Here is a 21,206-nt window from a genome sequence, read left to right as displayed (position 1 = left end):
GTATTTTTCGCCATATAAGACGCTCCGGCATATAAGCCGCACCCAGATTTAGAGGGCAAAAATCAGGAAAAAAAGAAAAAAACTAAACCTAGGTGTGTCTATGATGCAGGGGTGTCTTAAGGACTTTTTACCCCCCCCCCCTTTCCAGTTACATTACATACTATTACACCACATAAGGGGACAGTGTTATGATTGGTTGTTCCTATGTTGCCTGCCTATGTTCCTCTATGTGGTCAGTGTAGTGATTGGCTGTTCCTGTGTCCCCCTGTGCTGGTCCTGTGCTGTGTCTCCCTGTGCTGGTCCTGTGCTGTGTCCCCCTGTGCTGGTCCTGTGCTGTGTCCCCCTGTGCTGGTCCTGTGCTGTGTCCCCCTGTGCCTGCTGTGTCTCCCTGTGCTGTGTCTCCCTGTGCTGTGTCTCCCTGTGCCTGCTGTGTCTCCCTGTGCCTGCTGTGTCTCCCTGTGCCTGCTGTGTCCCCCTGTGCCTGCTGTGTCCCCCTGTGCCTGCTGTGTCCCCCTGTGCCTGCTGTGTCCCCCTGTGCCTGCTGTGTTCCCCTGTTCTGCCTGCCATGTCCCCCTGTTGTGGCAGTGTCCCCCTGTTGTGGCAGTGTCCCCCTGTTGTGGCAGTGTCCCCCTGTTGTGGCAGTGTCCCCCTATTGTGCCAGTGTCCCCCTGTGGCAGTGTCCCCCTGTGGCAGTGTCCCCCTGTGGCAGTGTCCCCTGTGCCTGTGGCCCCCTGTTGTCTGCGTGTCCTCCAGTGCCGGTGTCCCCCTGTTGTGCCTGCAGCCCCCTGTGTCAGTGTCCCCCTATTGTGGCAGTGTCCCCCTGTTGTGCCAGTGTCCCCGTGTGGCAGCGTCCCCTGTGCCTGCGGCCCCCTGTTGTCTGTGTGTCCTCCAGTGCCGGTGTCCCCCTGTGCAGGCAGCGTGAGTACACATACATTACCTGCTCCTGCCGCCGCGCTCCTGGCTCCCCGATCCTCTTCTTCCATCTACCGCTGCCCGCTGCTGGCCCCGCCGAACATCGCTGGCCGGTCTTAGCCGCAGGGATACGCTATCAGCACACCACGTGCCGGGGTCACGTATGCCGCCGAACAACGCTGGCCGGTCCTAATTAGCCGCGCAGGGATACGCTATCACCGTGTGCCGGGTCACACATGCGTATGCGTGACCCCGGCGCACGTGGTGTGCTGATAGTGTATCCCTGCGCGGCTAATTAGGACCGGCAAGCGTTGTTTGGCGGCATGCGTGACCCCGGCACGTGGTGTGCTGATAGCGTATCCCTTAGACCGGCCAGCGATGTTCGGCGGGGGCAGCAGCAGGCAGCGGTAGATGGAAGAAGAGGATCGGGGAGCCAGGACTGGAGCCAGGAGCGCGGCGGCAGGAGCAGGTAATGTATATACTGCTTCCCTGCGCACCTCTGCATCCCGAAATCCGTACCTTCGCCTCATAAGACGCACCCACTTTTCCCCCAACATTTTGGGGAAGTAAAAGTGCGTCTTATACGGCGAAAAATACGGTAATTCTTCCTGTGATGCTGTCCAAATGAATAGGATATCGTCTATAAATCTGAAGTAAGCCCATGGTTTAATTTCACAAGTTGAAAGGAAGTTTTCCTCCAATCTGGCCATAGATAAATTTGCATACTGGGAAAATGTAAACTGCAGCCATTCTTACACTGTTAATGGTCGGGTTCTCAGACTTTGCACAGTTGGTCACTGGGATTAATATTCAGAAAAGTGGGTGGAGCCTACAAAAGCCAATCAAAAGTACCTATTGAATTTCAAGGAGAATATTCACATTGCTGCCATTCTTGCACTGCTAATGGCACAAGCCTCAAACCTGGTACAGTTGGTCATTGGGTGACTGGGGTTCAAATTCAGAAAAGGGGGTGGAGCCACGCCAATCAGATTTGTTTCATTTCAATGTAAATTATTGATGCCAAAGACCGCAAAGCTCACAAACTAGTTATTGAGTGTTTGTGTGTCAGGATTAGAAAAAGTGGGTGGAGCCAACACTAGCCAAATACATACCCAGGCAACGCCGGGCGACAGCTAGTATATATGTATATATAATACATGCACACACACTAATGCCTTACCCTCATACACATGTGCCTTACACTCATTTAATGTTGGGGGAGGGGGGCTGCACACAGTATTTTTTTCTATGGTTGCATTCATTTGCATAATTATGCATATATTCTCTACACAGATTGCGCACTTGATTTATGTAATGACAATATTTATGCTCTCGCATTTTATATCCTCCAAGAGTTAGTCGGTTGAGCAGTGTGACATTAAGCAGTTATTTGTGACTAGTTAAAAGTCCGCCCATTTAAAAACAGACACTAGGCCTCAGCTGTGACTCCCCGCCCCCCCCCCCCAACACCCCGCGTGCAATCGCTGCAACGCGCCCACACAACTTGTACACGCATGCCGCAACATGTGCAGGATGCCGAGGGCACACGCACGCCTCCCTGCACCTGCCCTCTGCTATCCCAAGTGCGTCCACATGCTGTGCATGCGCGCACTCCTCCCTTCACCTGTCCTCTGCTATCCCAAGTACGTCCACATGCTGTACATGCGCACGCGCCTCCCTGCACCTGTTCTCTGCTGTCCCAAGTACGTCCACGTGCTGTGCATGTGCGTGCGCCTCCCTGCACCTGTCCTCTGTTGTCCCAAGTACATCCACTTGCTGTGCATGCGCGCACTCCTCCCTGCACCTGTCCTCTGCTGTCCCAAGTACGTCCACGTGCTGTGCATGCGCACACGCCTTCCTGCACCTGCCCTCTGCTGTCAAAAGCGCGTCCACATGCTGTGCATGCGCGCATGCATCCCTGCACCTGTACTTTGCTTTCCCAAGCACGTCCACATGCTGTGCATGCGTGCATGCCTCCATGCACCTGTCCTCTGCTGTCCCAAGCACGTCCACGTGCTGTGCATGTGCGCACGCCTCCCTGCACCTGTCCTCTGCTGTCCCAAGCACGTCCACGTGCTGTGCATGTGCGCACGCCTCCCTGCACCTGTCCTCTGCTGTCCCAAGCATGTCCACGTGCTGTGCATGCGCGCACGCCTCCCTGCACCTGTCCTCTGCTGTCACAAGCACGTCCACGTGCTGTGCATGCGCGCACGCCTCCCTGCACCTGTCCTCTGCTGTCCCAAGTACGTCCACGTGCGGTGCATGCGCGCACGCCTCCCTGCACCTGTTCTCTGCTGGCCCAAGTACGTCCACGTGCTGTGCATGCGCGCACGCCTCCCTGCACCTGTCTGCTGCTGTTCTAAGCACGTCCATATGCTGTGCGTGCACGCTAGGCAAAACTCAGGGACACGGGGGCTTTATTAAATAGGATACTGATTATATACCTTACCATTATGTTTCAGTTTGTTTCATTGTTTTTAATAATTCATGGTTTAATAAATGATTGCATCTATTGATTAATCTCAGTTTGGTGCAGTGATGGGAGGCTCAGCTCTTTTTTTAGGATTGACGTGTAATTTTTACACCGTTCTGCACATTCTGGGTATAATTAAACAGCTGAATCGCTATAGTGGATGGTGCTTGTCCATTGTGCATGTGGTTGTTTATACTGGGGCTGATCTGGCTATATAAAATGGATGAGCTCCGACTGGATATCTCCACGTATAAAACTATGAGAGACTGTTGCCTTTTGATTTTTTTGGAGACATGGCTGGACCCCTCCATACCAGTTGAGCTTGCAGGTCACATGCTTCACCGTGCTGATCGAACGCCTGATTCTGGCAAGAAAACAGGTGGAGGTCTATGTGTTTATATCAATAATGCTTGGTGCACTAACGTAACCATAATCAACAAGTCTTGTTCACCTGATGTGGAATATCTAATGCTGAGATGTCGACCTTTTTACCTACCCAGGGAACATACAGTTATTATAATTATGGCAGTATACATTCCACCTCATGCCAATACTAAGTCAGCAAATGAACAACTGTTTGATGTTATTAGTAAGCAACATAACTCACACCCTGATGCAATTTTCATCATTGCTGGAGATTTTAACCAAGCAAATCTTAAGAAGGTATTTCCGACTCCGACTCCACGACTCCGACTCCTCTAATTTGCATATTACAATTTTGTTGATTAAAAGTATGTAACATGAAATTCGTCTCTTAACTGCCAACGATTAGGAATTTTACAAGACAACTGAAGTGAGAAGGATATGTAGACTACTATATTTATTCCCTTTAGACTAAAACTAGTCCTTGGTAAGAGTACTTGTAAAAGGTACAAACCGGAACAAAGAACATCTATCAGGCCCTAGGCAATGTAAGTGTGGGTACATGTAAGAATGATGTGCAGGTACTCTGCAGGGGAATGAGGAGATTGTAAACAGACAACACCTCTGTGTTCAATGTGCACAGCATTCTCAGTGGATTCCCTGTAGCTCTGTGGGGAGTGCATATGTAGAGTATAGTACCACTGTGTAACAAAGTAAACCTGAGACAGATGAAATTAAAGTTTTATACATACCTGGGGCTTCCTCCAGCTGCCTTCAGGATAATCAGTCCCTCGTTGTCCTCCTCCACCACCTGGATCTTCTGCTATGAGTCCAGGTACTTGAGCCAGTCAGGCGTAGTGCGCATGCACACACTCCGCTGCCAGGAGCATACTACACCTGTGCAGCACTATTGCGCAGGTGCAGAATGCTCCTGGCTGTGGGAGCGGCATGCGGCCGGACAGCGCTGACTGGCTGAATTACCAGGACTCATAGCAGAAGATCCGGGTGGTGGAGGACAGCGAGGCACTGATTAGCCTGAAGGGGGCTGGAGAAAGCCCCAGGTATGTATAAAACTTTACTTTTCATCCGTCTCAGTTACCCTTTAATTTGTAGTCACCAAACCAAATTTTAATAACACATCAAATTATTTGATTTCATCAGCAAAGGGAGTGCATACATTTGCATAAATCAGCATCAATGCAGAATTATTTCCATCTCGTTGACCATCTCTATTAGTGACACAGCTACACATCAGGCTTTATTCTTACAGCATAGATGTTATTTAGTATATATAAGAGATTCCTGTGTACACATCATATATACAGTCACAATCAGATATGTATATCTGACCTTAAAAATACGGGGACTGCTTTATTGAAGCAGCACAAGTAACTAATTTTGATTGGTTTGTTTTATTTTTGTGGACTAAGCATAGCTATTACTGTATATATACATTATTTTTAATGACTATTATCTGAGAAATAGAACATTTTATCATATTTTCTATTTTAATTACAGTTACAAATTCATTAGGAGTCGGAGTCGGTGCATTTTTTCCCGACTCCGACTCCAGGCACCCAAAATTGCCCGACTCCACGACTCCGACTCCACGACTCCGACTCCGACTCCACAGCCCTGCTTTGAACGACTGGTAGCCACACACATCAAGGCCTCCATCCCAGCAAATCTAGATCAACACCAGTTTGCTTACCGAACAAATAGATCGACTGAGGATGTCATCTGTGTAGCTCTCCATGCTGCCCTCTCACACCTGGAAAAGCCCAACTCCTATGTTAGGATGCTCTTTGTTGACTACAGCTCAGCATTTAACACCATTGTACCTAGCCAGCTGACCAACAAACTCCATGCACTAGGTCTTGCTCCCTCCATATGTACTTGGTTATTGGACTTCCTTACTAATCGCCCTCAAACTGTCAGACTAGGAAAACAGACATCCTCCACCCTTACCCTGAGCACTGGCGTGCCACAGGGCTGTGTATTAGGCCCTCTCCTCTATGCACTTTTCACCCATGACTGCCACCCTATCCATACCTCAAACATAATTGTTAAGTTTGCAGATGATACGACTGTCATTAGGCTTATATCAGACAATGAGGAAGCTGCATACAGAGAAGAAGTTAGGAACCTGACTGCATGGTGCGACATTAACAACCTGTTATTAAATACAAAGAAGACCAAAGAAATTATTCTGGACTTTAGGACCACCAAAAAGACCACTCACCTACCGCTAATGATCAATGCAGAGGCTGTGGAGAGAGTTTCCAGCTTCAAATTTTTGGGAGTCACCATCGCAGAGAACCTGTCCTGGGCTGACAATGCTTTAGCTCTAACTGGCAAAGCACAACAACGCCTCTACTTTCTGAGAAAACTAAGGAGCGCTAACCTCCCACAGAAGCTGCTGGTTGATTTCTACAGATGCACTATAGAAAGCGTTCTGACTAATTGCATGACGGCCTGGTACAACAGCTGCACCAAGGCTACTAGAGAAGCCCTGCAGCGAGTTGTTAAAACAGCAGAAGCCATTATTGGCACTGAACTACCATCATTGGAACTTTTGTATAATACTCGCAGCGTGAGAAGGGCCAAAAACATTATCAAGGACAACACTCACCCTGGAAATGCCTTGTTTGAGCTCCTTCCATCAGGTAAACGTTTTAGATCAATCCGCACACACACAAACAGACTGAAAGACAGCTTTTTCCCATCCGCCATAAACTTGATGAACTCTGAATCCTCTCTGAAATAATTAACACTGTGTACAAATTGTTTAAATATCTGTAATACCTGGCATACTTGTATCATTTCTTCTCTTCCTTGTTACTGTCACTATGTTCCCTATATGCACCGTGGGGTTGTCATGAAAAGTAATTTCGTTGTGTTACACAATGACAATAAAGTGAATTGAATTGAATTGAAAGGGATGCTTAATACTGGGGCATGTATGGCTACTTCTACTTGGGGGGAGGGGCAACCTACTTAAAGGGAACTAAGCACCTCATTTATAAAAATATATGTGTGTGTGGGGGTGTCAGCGTTACCCAGGGGGGCTGCTCCATATCCCCATATCCATGAAGGTGTCCATCTTGCAGATGTCACTGCTGCACAGCGTCAGAATGTAGAGTGGTGCATGTTGGGAGATGTAGAGACATTGACTACTTCTCCCAGCATGCAGCAGTGATCAGCAATGTGCTGGACTCTTGGCCACTAAACTGCGGCCATGTGGCAACAATATCTGCAAGATGAACACATTCATGGAGAAAAGGAGACCCCACAAGGAGGAATAATTTATAAACCTCCCTTAGTGGAAGATTCATTTATATAAATATTTTTATAAGTGATGTTTCCTTTAATACTGGTGCTACATCTGCTACCTACACCGGTGGGACTGGAGGGTGGGGGGGGGAGGGGACTTTGGACTCTCCGCCTCTAGTGCTGGGGAACCTTGTCCCGGCCCTGCACACAGCTGACTGGAGAGATGAGAGAGGTTTTTGAGAGATCATGTGACATTATTGTTGGTCTTTCTTTACAGAGTTTTCCTCCAGTAAAGTCTGGTGATCATGTGACCATCACAGTACCCCCACTTCAACACCTGATATCTGACAGACAAAAGCAGAAGATTCTGGAAATCACAAGAAAGATGATGGAGCTGCTGACAGGAGTGGTGAGCGGTGCTGGGAATTATGGGACATTATCCAGTAACAGCAAGGGGTGTGTCTGGTGACTGTATCATTGTATGTGTCAGGTTCCTATAAGGGGTCAGGATGTTACTGTCTGTTTCTCCATGGAGGAGTGTCAGTATATAGAAGGACACAGGGACCTCTACAAGGACACCATGATAGAGAATCAGCCGCCCCTCACATCTCCAGGTAAGAGGAGACTTTCATGTCATGTAAAGAAGAGTGCAGACCTAGATCCCCTCCATCATTTGATAAACATATAGAGACAATGTACAGGTGAAAGTCCATTTATTTCAGTAATTCAACTTAAAAGGTGAAACTAATAATAGGAAATAGGAACCATTTGCCGGTGTTTTGGATTAGTTTGGATTATTTAGCTGATTAGAGTCTGACACTCTGAGCATTTTCTCAATGTTCTTATGGTCTGAGATTTTGATTTTAGGGCTTTCATGAGCTGTAAGCCATAATCATCAAAATTATAACAAATAAAGGCTTGAAACATATTGCTTTGCATATAATGCATCTATTGCATATATTATTTTCACCTTTTAAGTTGAATTACTAAAATAAATGGAGTTTTGCGCAAAATTCTAATTTTTCAAGTTTTTCAGCTGTATTCAGTCAGTGTGTGTTTCCTGCAGATGGATCCAGTAACAGAAACCCACCAGAGAGATGTACAGGTCCTCTTTATTCCCAGGATTGCCAAGAGGAAGATCCCACCATCCCCCACCATTATCAGGTAGGGGGGCTGAGGGTCCCCAGAGACACCAAACCGTGTGACATTGTTTCCTCCTGCGTATGTTGTTATCTGTGTTCACATTATACATCATTTCTCACTTTGTGCACTTAGGGTGGAGAACTTATACATGGAAGTGCTGTGGTTAAAGAGGAAGAAGAAGAGATATATGTGAGGAGTGACCAGCAGTCTATGGAGGAGGGTGACATGATGAGGACAAGTAAAGAGGAAGAAGAGACATATGTGAGGTGTGATCAGCAGTCTATGGAGGAGGGTGACATGATGGGGACAAGTAAAGAGGAAGAAGAGACATATGTGAGGTGTGATCAGCAGTCTATGGAGGAGGGTGACATGATGAGGACAAGTAAAGAGGAAGAAGAAGAGACATATGTGAGGAGTGATCAGCAGTCTATGGAGGAGGGTGACATGATGAGGACTATTAAAGAGGAAGAAGAAGAGACATATGTGAGGAGTGATCAGCAGTCTATGGGGGAGGGTGGCATGATGAGGACAAGTAAAGAGGAAGAAGAAGAGACATATGTGAGGAGTGATCAGCAGTCTATGGAGGAGGGTGACATGATGAGGACAAGTAAAGAGGAAGAAGAAGAGACATATGTGAGGAGTGATCAGCAGTCTATGGGGGAGGGTGGCATGATGAGGACAAGTAAAGAGGAAGAAGAAGAGACATATGTGAGGAGTGATCAGCAGTCTATGGAGGAGGGCGACATGATGAGGACTATTAAAGAGGAAGAAGAAGAGACATATGTGAGGAGTGATCAGCAGTCTATGGAGGAGGGTGACATGATGAGGACAAGTAAAGAGGAAGAAGAGACCTATGTGAGGAGTGATCAGCAGTCTATGGTGGAGGGCGACATGATGAGGACTATTAAAGAGGAAGAAGAAGAGACATATGTGAGGAGTGATCAGCAGTCTATGGAGGAGAGTGACATGATGAGGACAAGTAAAGAGGAAGAAGAGACGTATGTGAGGAGTGATCAGCAGTCTATGGAGGAGGGTGACATGATGAGGACTATTAAAGAGGAAGAAGAAGAGACATATGTGAGGAGTGATCAGCAGTCTATGGAGGAGGGTAACATGATGAGGACAAGTAAAGAGGAGGACACTGTTACAGAGGGCAGAACAGGTGAGTAATCAGCAGTAAATGTAGAATAAATGTGTATCTGTATTGCTGCTAAGACATTGCTCACTGTCTGGACATATTAGGGGTTATGATATGTGCTCACGTTAGACTTTTGCCATCTATAACTATCAGTACTTGGTGACAGCATACTAACAATAGCAGTACAGACACCCTGAGGAAGAGAAAGGTCTCTATTCTCTCACACTGGGCTGCCCTCTTTTCCTCTGAGACTTCAGCAGTGGCCTTTTGCTAGTGTCAGCAGCATTGATCGAACTAATAAAGTGTTACATTTGTGCTAATTTGTTACCTGAGAGTGTCACCTGAGATTGTCACATAAAGTGTTTCACATCACTGGTGATTTTGTAGTGCAGTGTTAGGCCCATTGAACAAAGTAGAGGAAAAGTCTGTCACTGTCACTTTTAATGATCCGAAGGAACAAGCACTGTGGTGAATGCACAGCAAAGGCATGAACGACTATAATGAGCGATCATGAGAAGTACTTATCCCATCTGGGTGGTTCTGTGTGTGTGGGGGGGGGACTTGAACTGCTGGACAGGGAGTTGTGTTTTCGAGCAAAACGCACTAAATGGCTGCCCCCAGCACCGCTCATTGTGCAACTTTTGACCTCAGAAGAAGCTAGGTGTCACCCTGTGAAATGGTGATAGGCCGGCACCCACTGGCGCCCCCTGTCTACACCCCCTCAGCACACAGAACCACCCAGATGAGATAAGTACTTTTCATCATTGCTCATGATTGCTTGTTCCTTCAGATCATTACCAGTGACAGTGCCAGACTTTTCTTCTACTTTGTTCATTGGGACTGGTCTCTGTTGTCTTGAGCACATCACCAGGTCCTGTAGCATACATTATGCAGCATTGTGTCACTTGATTAACCAATAAGTCGGATTATTTAGGACGTATCCAGTATAAGAGTATGCACATGCATCAAAACGCTAACATGTTTCGAGCTATCTCAGCTCTTAATCATAGCTGATTAAAAAATGGCAGAACCTCCTATAAATAGGAGGATATCCTGTGCCGGCCACTTGAGACTCCACCCCAAGAGGGGGAAGTGAAGGAAAAAGTGGTCTAAATGCGGTAGACAGGTAATTACCTGTGAAAACACATTACAGGGCAACACACTATACACATAAGTTAAAATCGATATAAAATGCAAAATACAATGTGCCAAAAAATGAATAAATAAAATGTGGCAAAGAACAGCAAAGGTGATCACAACATCATGTAAATATATATGAGGCATACACGGACCCTGTCGATGGATAGAAAGATTATATGTATACGCATATACAGGTAATGAGAAAAAGGGGGGGGGGGGTATCCCACTAAGCAATAGTTAATCATACAGGAGGCTTCCAAGAAAGGGGGGGCGAAGGAGAGAAGGAAGGAAAAGGGGGGGGGGGGAAGAGAAAGAAGAATAAGAAAAAGGGAAGAAAAGGGGGGGGGGGACAAGCTATTGTGTGATGAGCGCTAAGTCCCACCTAGCATCAAGGCCATGGGGTAACCTAGTCCCCAGGCGATGTATCCACATTGCCTCCTTTTTAAGAAGACTTTTATATAAATTCCCCCCCCCCCCTCTTTTTGGTGACATGACTCTCTCTATTCATTGAAACCGAAAACCTTTCATGTCTCCCCCATGCACCTCCCTAAAGTGTTTAGCCACGTTCGAAATGTTCGTAGTGGACCACCCTGCCCCTAGATAGTGTTCGGCTATTCAGGCCCATACACACGTCGGATTTGCGCGAACGACGGGTCGTTTGAACGTTCCGTCGTTCGCCACGTTTCCGCATGAAATCCGGCGTGTGTACAGACTATCGTTCGGGAGATAAGACTGGTTACCAACGATCCGCCCGGCGGATCGTTGGTAACCAGTCTTATCTCCCGAACGATAGTCTGTACACACGCCGGATTTCATGCGGAAACGTGTGCGAACGACGGAACGTTCAAACGACCCGTCGTTCGCGCAAATCCGACGTGTGTATGGGCCTTTCTTTGCCTTAAAGGCCTGGTGGAACACCCAACATATTGCACGGAACAAAAGGTGCTGTCAATTAGATAAACTACATAACAGGTGCCACAGTTAATGAACTGCTTAAGATTATAAGTATGGCCATTAGAGGCAGAGACAGCCGTTCTAGTCTTGTTGTGTAGGTGGCAATACCTGCATGTCGCAATCCCACACCTATAAGATCCCTTAACTGTCAACCAGGTGTCCGTTGTGGCGCCAGATGTGAATAGACTGGAAGAGAGCATCTGTCCCAGAGTGGGAGCCCGCCGGCTGGAAAATCTAACACCATCCTTCAGGACAGACGAGAGACCAACATCTCCCTCCAAAATAGGTAGATATCTGGAGATGATATTGGTCACACTCCTGTATTCTGCTGAGTAAGTGGTCACAAAAGTTGGCTTTTGTTGGCCCTGAGCCGAGCCACCGTCATTTTGTAATAGCTCAGACTATGACCTCTCCATGGCTTTAAGTCTGCCCCTCCTGATTAACCTTGACGGATAACCGCGAACTCTCAAGTGTCTCTCAACAATATCCAGCTCACCCAGCAAATTTTCCTTCTTCGAGCAATTCCGTCTGGCTCTAACAAATTCGCCAACAGGAATGCTCCGAATTGTATGTGCTGGGTGGCAACTGTCTGCCCTGAGAGTTGCATTACCACTACACGGTTTCCTATAGGTTGTGGTGTTGGCAAGCCCAGTATCGGCATCCCCACACAGTGTAACATCTAAATAATTAATAGACAATGTGTCAACCGTGTATGTAAACTGTAAATTCAAATTGTTTTGATTGAAATATTCTACCAAAGAGGCTGCACTGGAGACATCGCCCCTCCAGATAATCAAAAGGTCATCGATGTACCTCCCGTACCACACAACACTCTCCAGTAGACGGCAGTCCCCCCCCCCCAAAGACACGATGTTCCTCCCACCACCCCATGTATAGATTCGCAAGGGATGGTGAGAATTTGGCGTTTCTTCCTCCAGAGACGGGGCGCCTCTATGGGCGCCAAATTATCACCAACCCTTGCGAATCTATACATGGGGTGGTGGGAGGAACATCGTGTCTTTGGGGGGGACTGCCGTCTACTGGAGAGTGTTGTGTGGTACGGGAGGTACATCGATGACCTTTTGATTATCTGGAGGGGCGATGTCTCCAGTGCGGCCTCTTTGGTAGAATATTTCAATCAAAACAATTTGAATTTACAGTTTACATACACGGTTGACACATTGTCTATTAATTATTTAGATGTTACACTGTCTGGGGATGCCGATACTGGGCTTGTCAACACCACAACCTATAGGAAACCGTGTAGTGGTAATGCAACTCTCAGGGCAGACAGTTGCCACCCAGCACATACAATTCGGAGCATTCCTTTTGGCGAATTTGTTAGAGCCAGACGAATTGCTCGAAGGAGGAAAATTTGCTGGGTGAGCTGGATATTGTTGAGAGACACTTGAGAGTTCGCGGTTATCCGTCAAGGTTAATCAGGAGTGGCAGACTTAGAGCCATGGAGAGGTCACAGTCTGAGCTATTACAAAATGACGGTGGCTCGGCTCAGGGCCAACAAAAGCCAACTTTTGTGACCACTTACTCAGCAGAATACAGGAGTGTGACCAATATCATCTCCAGATATCTACCTATTTTGGAGGGAGATGTTGGTCTCTCGCCTGTCCTGAAGGATGGTGTTAGATTTTCCAGCCGGCGGGCTCCCACTCTGGGACAGATGCTCTCTTCCAGTCTATTCACATCTGGCGCCACAACGGACACCTGGTTGACAGTTAAGGGATCTTATAGGTGTGGGATTGCGACATGCAGGTATTGCCACCTACACAACAAGACTAGAACGGTTGTCTCTGCCTCTAATGGCCATACTTATAATCTTAAGCAGTTCATTAACTGTGGCACCTGTTATGTAGTTTATCTAATTGACAGCACCTTTTGTTCCGTGCAATATGTTGGGTGTTCCACCAGGCCTTTAAGGCAAAGAATAGCCGAACACTATCTAGGGGCAGGGTGGTCCACTACGAACATTTGGAACGTGGCCAAACACTTTAGGGAGGTGCATGGGGGAGACATGAAAGGTTTTCATTTTCAAGGAATAGAGAGAGTCATGTCACCAAAAAGAGGGGGGGGGGGATTTATATAAAATTCTTCTTAAAAAGGAGGGCAATGTGGATACATCGCCTGGGGACTAGGTTACCCCATGGCCTTGATGCTAGGTGGGACTTAGCGCTCATCACACAATAGCTTGTCCCCCCCCCCCCCCCTTTTCTTCCCTTTTTCTTATTCTTCTTTCTCTTCCCCCCCCCCCCTTTTCCTTCCTTCTCTCCTTCGCCCCCCCCCCCCTTTCTTGGAAGCCTCCTGTATGATTAACTATTGCTTAGTGGGATACCCCCCCCCCCCCCCACTTTTTCTCATTACCTGTATATGCGTATACATATAATCTTTCTATCCATGGACAGGGTCCGTGTATGCCTCATATATATTTACATGATGTTGTGATCACCCGTGCTGTTCTTTGCCACATTTTATTTATTCATTTTTTGGCACATTGTATTTTGCATTTTATATCGATTTTAACTTATGTGTATAGTGTGTTGCCCTGTAATGTGTTTTCACAGGTAATTACCTGTCTACCGCATTTAGACCACTTTTTCCTTCACTTCCCCCTCTTGGGGTGGAGTCTCAAGTGGCCGGCACAGGATATCCTCCTATTTATAGGAGGTTCTGCCATTTTTTAACCAGCTATGATTAAGAGCTGAGATAGCTCGAAACATGTTAGCGTTTTGATGCATGTGCATACTCTTATACTGGATACGTCCTAAATAAAGCTACTGTTTGGAATCCTGGACTGGTGCGGACCTTCTTGCTGTACATTGTGGGCCTTGCTGACCTGATCGTGCACACTCCAGTAATTGGTGGGTAGAGCGGTGTTAACACAAATTCTACATTAACCAATAAGTCCAGTATTGGAGTGCCTACCAGTTCTCTTGTTTACACCCAGTGTTAGGCCCACACTGCACAAGCAGCATATTTTGTGACTGCAGTGTATTTTAAAAATTAAAGGGACACTTAAGTTGAGAAAAAAATGAGTTTTACTCACCTGAGGCTTCTACCAGCCCCCTGCAGCCATCCTGTGCCTTTGCAGTCTCACTCGGATTCTCCTGTCCCCACCGGCAGCTACTTTCACTTTCAGGACAGAGGTGACAGGCCTGGCCACGCCTCTGCTTCTTCGAGTTCCTGACCAGTCAGGTGAGAATGCGAAGAAGCAGATGCGTGGCCAGGCCTGTCGCTTCTGTCGCTGAAAGTGAAAGCAGCTGCCGGCGGGGGGACAGGAGGATCCGAGCGAGTCTGCGAGGGCACAGGATAGCTGCAGGGTCTCTGAGGAAGCAAGCGCAGCTTGCAAAACGGCTGTGAGGCTGCCATTGTTTGTAGCCTTATCTGTCTCTGGTGGATGTAATAAATTGGTGGTGTGCTTTGCAAACTCATCTGGTGCCCAGAAATCTCTTCTTCCTATGTTTGATGTGACTGCTTCATCCGGAGGCACAGTGAGTTACCACATACCCCCCAGAAGGTCTGCCTATGATCTTGTGCTGATCCGACCTTTCTTCTACTTAACTGGACAGCTCCGGGGGGTTGGTAGAAGCCCCAGGTGAGTAAAACTTTCGTCCCTTTAAGCAGGTATTTGCCAGATATTTAAAGCCTCTGCTACAGTGGCTGCAAATAACAATATTAGGCAGGTAAACACAGTGCTAAATAATACCACTACGAGACAGGTAGTCCTTTTCTAAGTGCATTTATAAGTCTATTCCAATACACATGAAAACCCACTTCTTAATATACTGATCTAGTATCCAAACACAATGTTCCTGATTGCGTTTCCACTTAAGTTAATGCGCTTTATAGTCCAAGGAGCGAGGTTTGAAGCACATGGGCGTCTCCACTTGCTCCCAGGGATGAGCAGAAACTACACCAGTGCGAAGTTATGCATCGTAGTTCGCATCTATGCATCGTAGTTTGTAGGTGAAGTTTCAAAACTACGCTTACAAATTTACACGTAGCGAAGTACCACTACGCGTAGCTTACACCCACTATGCGTAGTTAATATATGTGTATTGCATAATGAACTACAAATGCATTACTCAAGGCTAATTTTCCACATGCGATGGTATGCTTACAAACTTATGCATTGGAAAGGGGAATGTACGCATAGAAGAGTTCCCGGTGTAAGCATTTACAGAGGAATTAATGCGTAACATTTTCTGCATACGGGCGTAAGCATCCGCATACACTACGCTTCGCACTACGTGTAATTGCGTATTTTAAGGAGTAGTCTGCAAAAGGCATACAAAGTGAATATTTGAGTTTGAAGCCGTAGTTTGGCGAAGCGTAATTGTGTAAAACTACGCGTAGTTCCAGCGTAGTGAAGTTGGCTGACTACGACCCTCCCTGCTTGCGCCCCAATTCCTCCAGCTCCACCAAGTGTTATGTTGTGCTTTGCATAAAAGGAGTATGTGGTTTGGCAGGTAAACACAGCGGCCATTCTAACAAAACTTAATTTGAAAATTATAGACCCAAAATGCAGTTTTAAATAAAAGCCTCTGTGTAAAATACATATTTTGAGGAACGCGGTGCCACTGCCCGGGTTTATGGACAGTTTTGACACCTTTTTAATAGCAATTGTAGCTGTAAATATGCCCTGAAGGTTTTTGAAGTTCACCTGCCAGTAAAGGCAATGAAGTCCCCCGCGCACCATGTGGTTTGTGAACATTTGCGGAAACGTTTGTGAATAGTCCCTGAATGGTCATTCCCGATGTTTGTCCATCACTAGTGTGGAGATGTATGCTGTGCCCATTGCAGTGAAAGGAATCAGACGTGACATAGGCAGCCATGACAATGATGGAAAGTCACAGCACATGTTACATCACATCCGCTGTGACTCTCCTCCTGTTATGCTGGGAATACACGGTTGGTTTTTGCTGTGATTAGATGGTTTGATAGATCATTTCCGACATGTCCGATCTCCCTTTCCATTCTTTTGCTGCTGGATTCCTGATAGAAGTGAATGGAAAAATATAAGAAAAACGAGCAGAAGATAAGAGAATCCGCTGCAGAATTGAGGGGCAAAAACGATCGAGAGGAGAATCGAGAGCCAGAAACGAACCGCGTATTCCCAGCATAATGGTGAAGCAGAACTCCTAGGAGTGTGTAAGGGGCTAAACAGGACCAAAAAGCCCTCTCACTAAAATGCTGTGCTAAACAGAGACTTACCTTCTCAAAACAGAAGATATTTGTAATTATTCAGGTTGGATTGAGCATTTGAGCTATCCCACAATGCACCACTGCTGAATATACAAATCATCTATTTGTTGTCCCTGAAAGCAGAAACAAGCTGACACATCATTGCATTCAAGCAGTTCTGAAGGTGTGTTTAGCTTTCATGGACAACAAAGGGACAATTTGCATGTTCTGCAGTGATGCATTGTGGGAGACCTCATACGCTGACAACATAAACAAATAATAAAAACCTTTTGTTTTGAGAAGGCAAATTTATGTTCCAGGTCAAATGTGAACCAGCCTAAGAGCTTCTTATGGTAGAACCTGCGTCACATGATGACAAAACATAATAAGGTTTTCTTTAAAGAGGATAGAAAGCCCGGCATTCACAAGCATGTAAAAGGGTGTCACACAGGTACAGAGGAGAGGTTTGTTACAAAGGTGGAGGGGGTTTCCCAAGTTTTGCAGGGGTTCCAGTGATTTCTAGTCACACCCTTTCCCCTCCCCCACTGATCTCCTGTCCAATAGGAGTTGCAGTGTGCAGCAGTTTGGTTCCTTATTAGACAGACGGATGGGAGGAGAGATATGGCTATACTGGATATCAAGGAGTATATATGGATGTATTTATACAGCTACAGAAGTATTAGTGGTTTGGGGTCTCCATGACATAAATGGATAATTCCTCTACCTCGCAGCTCCTATAATTTATGTTGTGTAATGTCACAATATCTTTATTTGCACAAATGGAAACAAGAATTTGCACAATCGTAATAAGAATGTGTAAGTGACACCACATTGCTCTACAAACATAACACAGATCTCTTGCTATAAGTACATATAGGTCTGTTGTCACAGGAGTAACACATTGCTTCCATTGTCTCATCAATCTGTACAATCTACTGCTTGTCAATGTGTGGCCAATGCTTTATGTGTAGGAAGGTCAATGAGATGCAAGAAACTCTATACTTGTATGCAAATGTAATGCAAATTGTATGCAGCTAATCACATTTCCCAGGTAATTCATTTCATTGTCCAAATTCCAAGATACAGAAATTTTGCACGCAAAACAAAGTTATTGTCATGTGATTGGCCAGCTGTAATGAGCACAACCTTCTGCAGTTCTCTGTCAGGCTGATAACTAGCGATGGTCAGTGACATGCCAATAACTCTGAGATGGTGCAAATGATATGCTAATGCAAATTTATATACAAGTTACACAGAAGCTGCATCTGGCCCATTTCCAATCTGCATCATCTTTGCATCATTTTGGAGTTATCAGCAGATCACTGACCCTCCCTAATGATAAGTGTTCCTCCCCTCAGAATTCTCTAACAGGAAGTGATGATGTTTCTCTATTTGCAGCGCGGAGTCCCGGCATCAGGAACCTCTCAGAGACTCGTCGCTCTGTATCCACAGACTGTACAACGGATGATGATGTCACTGGACAAGAGTCTCCTGCAGATATCCTGGTTACCCCAAATATTTCCCCAGACTCCCCTCACCTGTCTAACCCTGAAGGACCTTATACCCAGCACAGCTCTCCCCCTGCTAGAGGGTCTTATTCTTGTTCCACATATGGGAAAGGTTTTGTACAGAAATCACATCTTGACAGTCTTGAGAGATCTCACACTGGTGAGAAGCTCTATTCATGTGCTGAGTGTGGGAAATGTTTTGGAGAGAAAGGAAGCCTTGTCAAACATGAGAGATCTCACACTGGTGAGAAGTCCTATTCATGTGCTGAGTGTGGGAAATGTTTTGGGCAGAAAGGACACCTTGTCACACATGAGAGAACTCACACTGGTGAGAAGCCCTATTCATGTGCTGAGTGTGGGAAATGTTTTGGAGAGAAAGGAAGCCTTGTCAAACATGAGAGATCTCACACTGGTGAGAAGCCCTATTCATGTGCTGAGTGTGGGAAATGTTTTGGGCTGAAAGGACACCTTGTCATACATGAGAGAACTCACACTGGTGAGAAGCCCTATTCATGTTCTGAGTGTGGGAAATGTTTTGGGCAGAAAGGAAGCCTTGTCAAACATAAGAGATCTCACACTGGTGAGAAGCCCTATTCATGTGCTGAGTGTGGGAAATGTTTTGGACAGAAAGGAAGCCTTGTCAGGCATGAGAGATCTCACACTGGTGAGAAGCCCTATTCATGTGCTGAGTGTGGGAAATATTTTGGGCAGAAAGGAAGCCTTGTCAAACATAAGAGATCTCACACTGGTGAGAAGCCCTATTAACCCCCTTGGCGTTATGATTCTTTATGGATTTTAGGGTCTAGAAGTGGTGCAATGTTTTTTGCACCCTTTCAGACCCTAAAACCTGGAAAAAAATCATGCTGCAAGGGAGATCTGCTGCAGTTACAGTAATCGCTCACTTCCCTGGCGCTGCAGTTAGACCTCCATCCTTCAGGTGGCACTGCAACTCTAAAGTGATATTGCCAGCTGTCGTCATGACGACAGCCGTCGATCTCTCAGCAGGAAGCAGAGCCCCGGAGGAGAGGAAGAAGAATGCCGGCCGACGTCGGGATCCCCGGGAGGTATGTAGAAACGCTCACGCTGCGCGCATTGCTCTGCATTCAGCCTCCGGCGGGTACCCCGAGCAGAGGTCGGGATTACCGCTCTTAGCTGCGGTTTTCCGCCCCGACCCTAGCTCGGGAATACCGCTAAGGAGGTTAATGTGCTCAGTGTGGGAAACATCTTGGGCTTGATTCACAAAGCGGTGCTAACCTACTTAGCACGTCTAAAGTCTTTAGATGCGCTAACCAGGGTGCTAAGTAGGTTAGCACCGGATTTCTCAATCAGATCGTGCGCTAACTTTGCGCGCATAAAGTTTTACGCGCGCAAAGTTTTACGCGCGCTAAGTCCCATAGGCTTTAATGGGCACTTCGCGTGGTGCGCCCTGCGCTCTGTGCAGTACGCGCATAAAGTTTTATGCGCATAAAGTTTTGCGCGCGTAAAGTTTTATGCGCGAAAAGCTTGTTTAGACGTGCTAAGGGGGTTTTCACGGGAGTGCTAACAGTTAGCACCGCTTTGTGAATCAAGCCCCTTGAGTGTAAATCACTGCTTTGTGTTGTGTGTAGAAAGTGATTTGGCCATTAGTGTTCTTTTCCAGTGTTTCTTTTACTTCTTGAAAAGCGCACATGGCAGCATTCTTACACTGAATCCTGAGGACTCTTTCATGCTGCTCAGTGCATTGGATTGTTGCTGCTCTTTACTGTCTATATCAGACTCCTTCATCTCCTCCAGCAGTTGCATGCATTTGCAGGTGTTTGTAAGCGTTGGTCCCTAGTATACATCAGGCATCTTACAGGTTGTGGCATTGGCTGGTTGAACGCTCTGCTACCATATATTGTGCATTTGTGGCAATTTTTTTTCAATCTAGGTGTTCTATGGCAAATGTCAAACATCCTGCACAGTGTTGGGCTGCAAGTACAACCCCCACCTGTGGACGTTGGGCCCCCATACCACCCTCATGGAGTCTGTTTCTGACTGTTTTAGCAGACACGTGCACATTTGTGGCCCGCTGGAGGTCATTTAGCAGGGCTCTGGCAGTGCTCCTCCTGTTCCTCCTTGCACAAAGGTGGAGGTAGCGGTCCTGCTGCTGGGTTGTTGCCCTCCTACAGCCTCTTCCACATCTCCTGATATACTGGCCTGTCTCCTGGTAGCACCTCCATGCTCTGGACACAATGCTGACAGACACAGCAATCCTTCTTGCCACAGCTCACATTGATGTGCCATCCTGGATGAGCTGCACTACCTGAGCCACTTGTGTAGGCTGTAGACTCCGTCTCATGCTACCACTAGAGTGAAAGCACCTCCAGCATTGAAAAGTGACCAAAACATCAGCCAGAAAGCATAGGAACCGAGAAGTGGTGTGTGGTCACCACCTGCAGAACCACTCCTTTATTGGGGATGTCTGGCTAATTACCTATAATTTCCACCTGTTGTCTATTCCATTAGCACAAAGTCATGTGAAATTGATTGTCAGTCAGTGTTGCTGCCTAAGTGGACAGTATGATTTCACAGAAGTGTGATTGGCTTGGGGTTATGTTGTGTTCAGTGTTCCCTTTATTTTTTTTTATTTTTTTTGAGCAGTGTACCTCACCTTCCCGTACTGAACAATTACATTCTCAGCTACCCATCTTTATCAGAGCTGTGTGTGTTGTCTTATCCTCTCCAGCTTGGCCCTGCTGTCAGTTTTGGTTTCTTTACATGCTTAATATTTCTAATGACTCCATTTACAACAGAGGAAATTTGCACAGTGTTTGATCCTATCACATTCCCTTTGCTTTGTGTTCCCATCACTGGAGGGCAGTGACTGGGTGTGCAAGAGGAGTGAATGGGAGGGTGATAGGAGTGATCATTGTTGTCTGAAATGAGTGTAATTATTCATAGTATCATTTATAAAGGAGTGATGATGGAGAATAGGGGGATTCAAGGATCAGCCGCTGAGATAAGTGGCTGCATGTTTAACATTTTACACAAGCTCAGCTGCTGTCAGTCCTGATAATCTCTCTGGCTGCAGGACTGTCTGCCGGTCATTGTCACGCAGGGTGAGCTGAATGATGGCTGACCCTGC

The 21,206-nt window shown here is 46.5% G+C and overlaps 1 protein-coding gene across 1 annotated transcript in view; it reads left to right on the top strand.

Moving 5' to 3' along the window:
* The window catches only part of LOC137537107 (oocyte zinc finger protein XlCOF7.1-like), a 101,799-nt gene extending 82,736 nt beyond the window's left edge, over positions 1-19,063 (top strand). Inside the window, exons 9-11 of the mRNA XM_068259245.1 lie at positions 8,297-8,353; positions 8,813-9,326; positions 17,991-19,063. Coding sequence (XP_068115346.1) covers positions 8,297-8,353; positions 8,813-9,326; positions 17,991-18,865 — 1,446 coding nt within the window. The 3' untranslated portion in view covers positions 18,866-19,063. The remainder of the gene's footprint in view (positions 1-8,296; positions 8,354-8,812; positions 9,327-17,990) is intronic.
* Positions 19,064-21,206: the final 2,143 nt, after the last annotated feature.

The sequence above is a fragment of the Hyperolius riggenbachi genome, chromosome 10 (genome assembly GCF_040937935.1).
Source record: "Hyperolius riggenbachi isolate aHypRig1 chromosome 10, aHypRig1.pri, whole genome shotgun sequence".
NCBI classification, from domain to species: domain Eukaryota; kingdom Metazoa; phylum Chordata; class Amphibia; order Anura; family Hyperoliidae; genus Hyperolius; species Hyperolius riggenbachi.
Note: the sequence above shows the minus strand (reverse complement) of the source record. Positions and strands in the feature narration are given on the sequence as shown.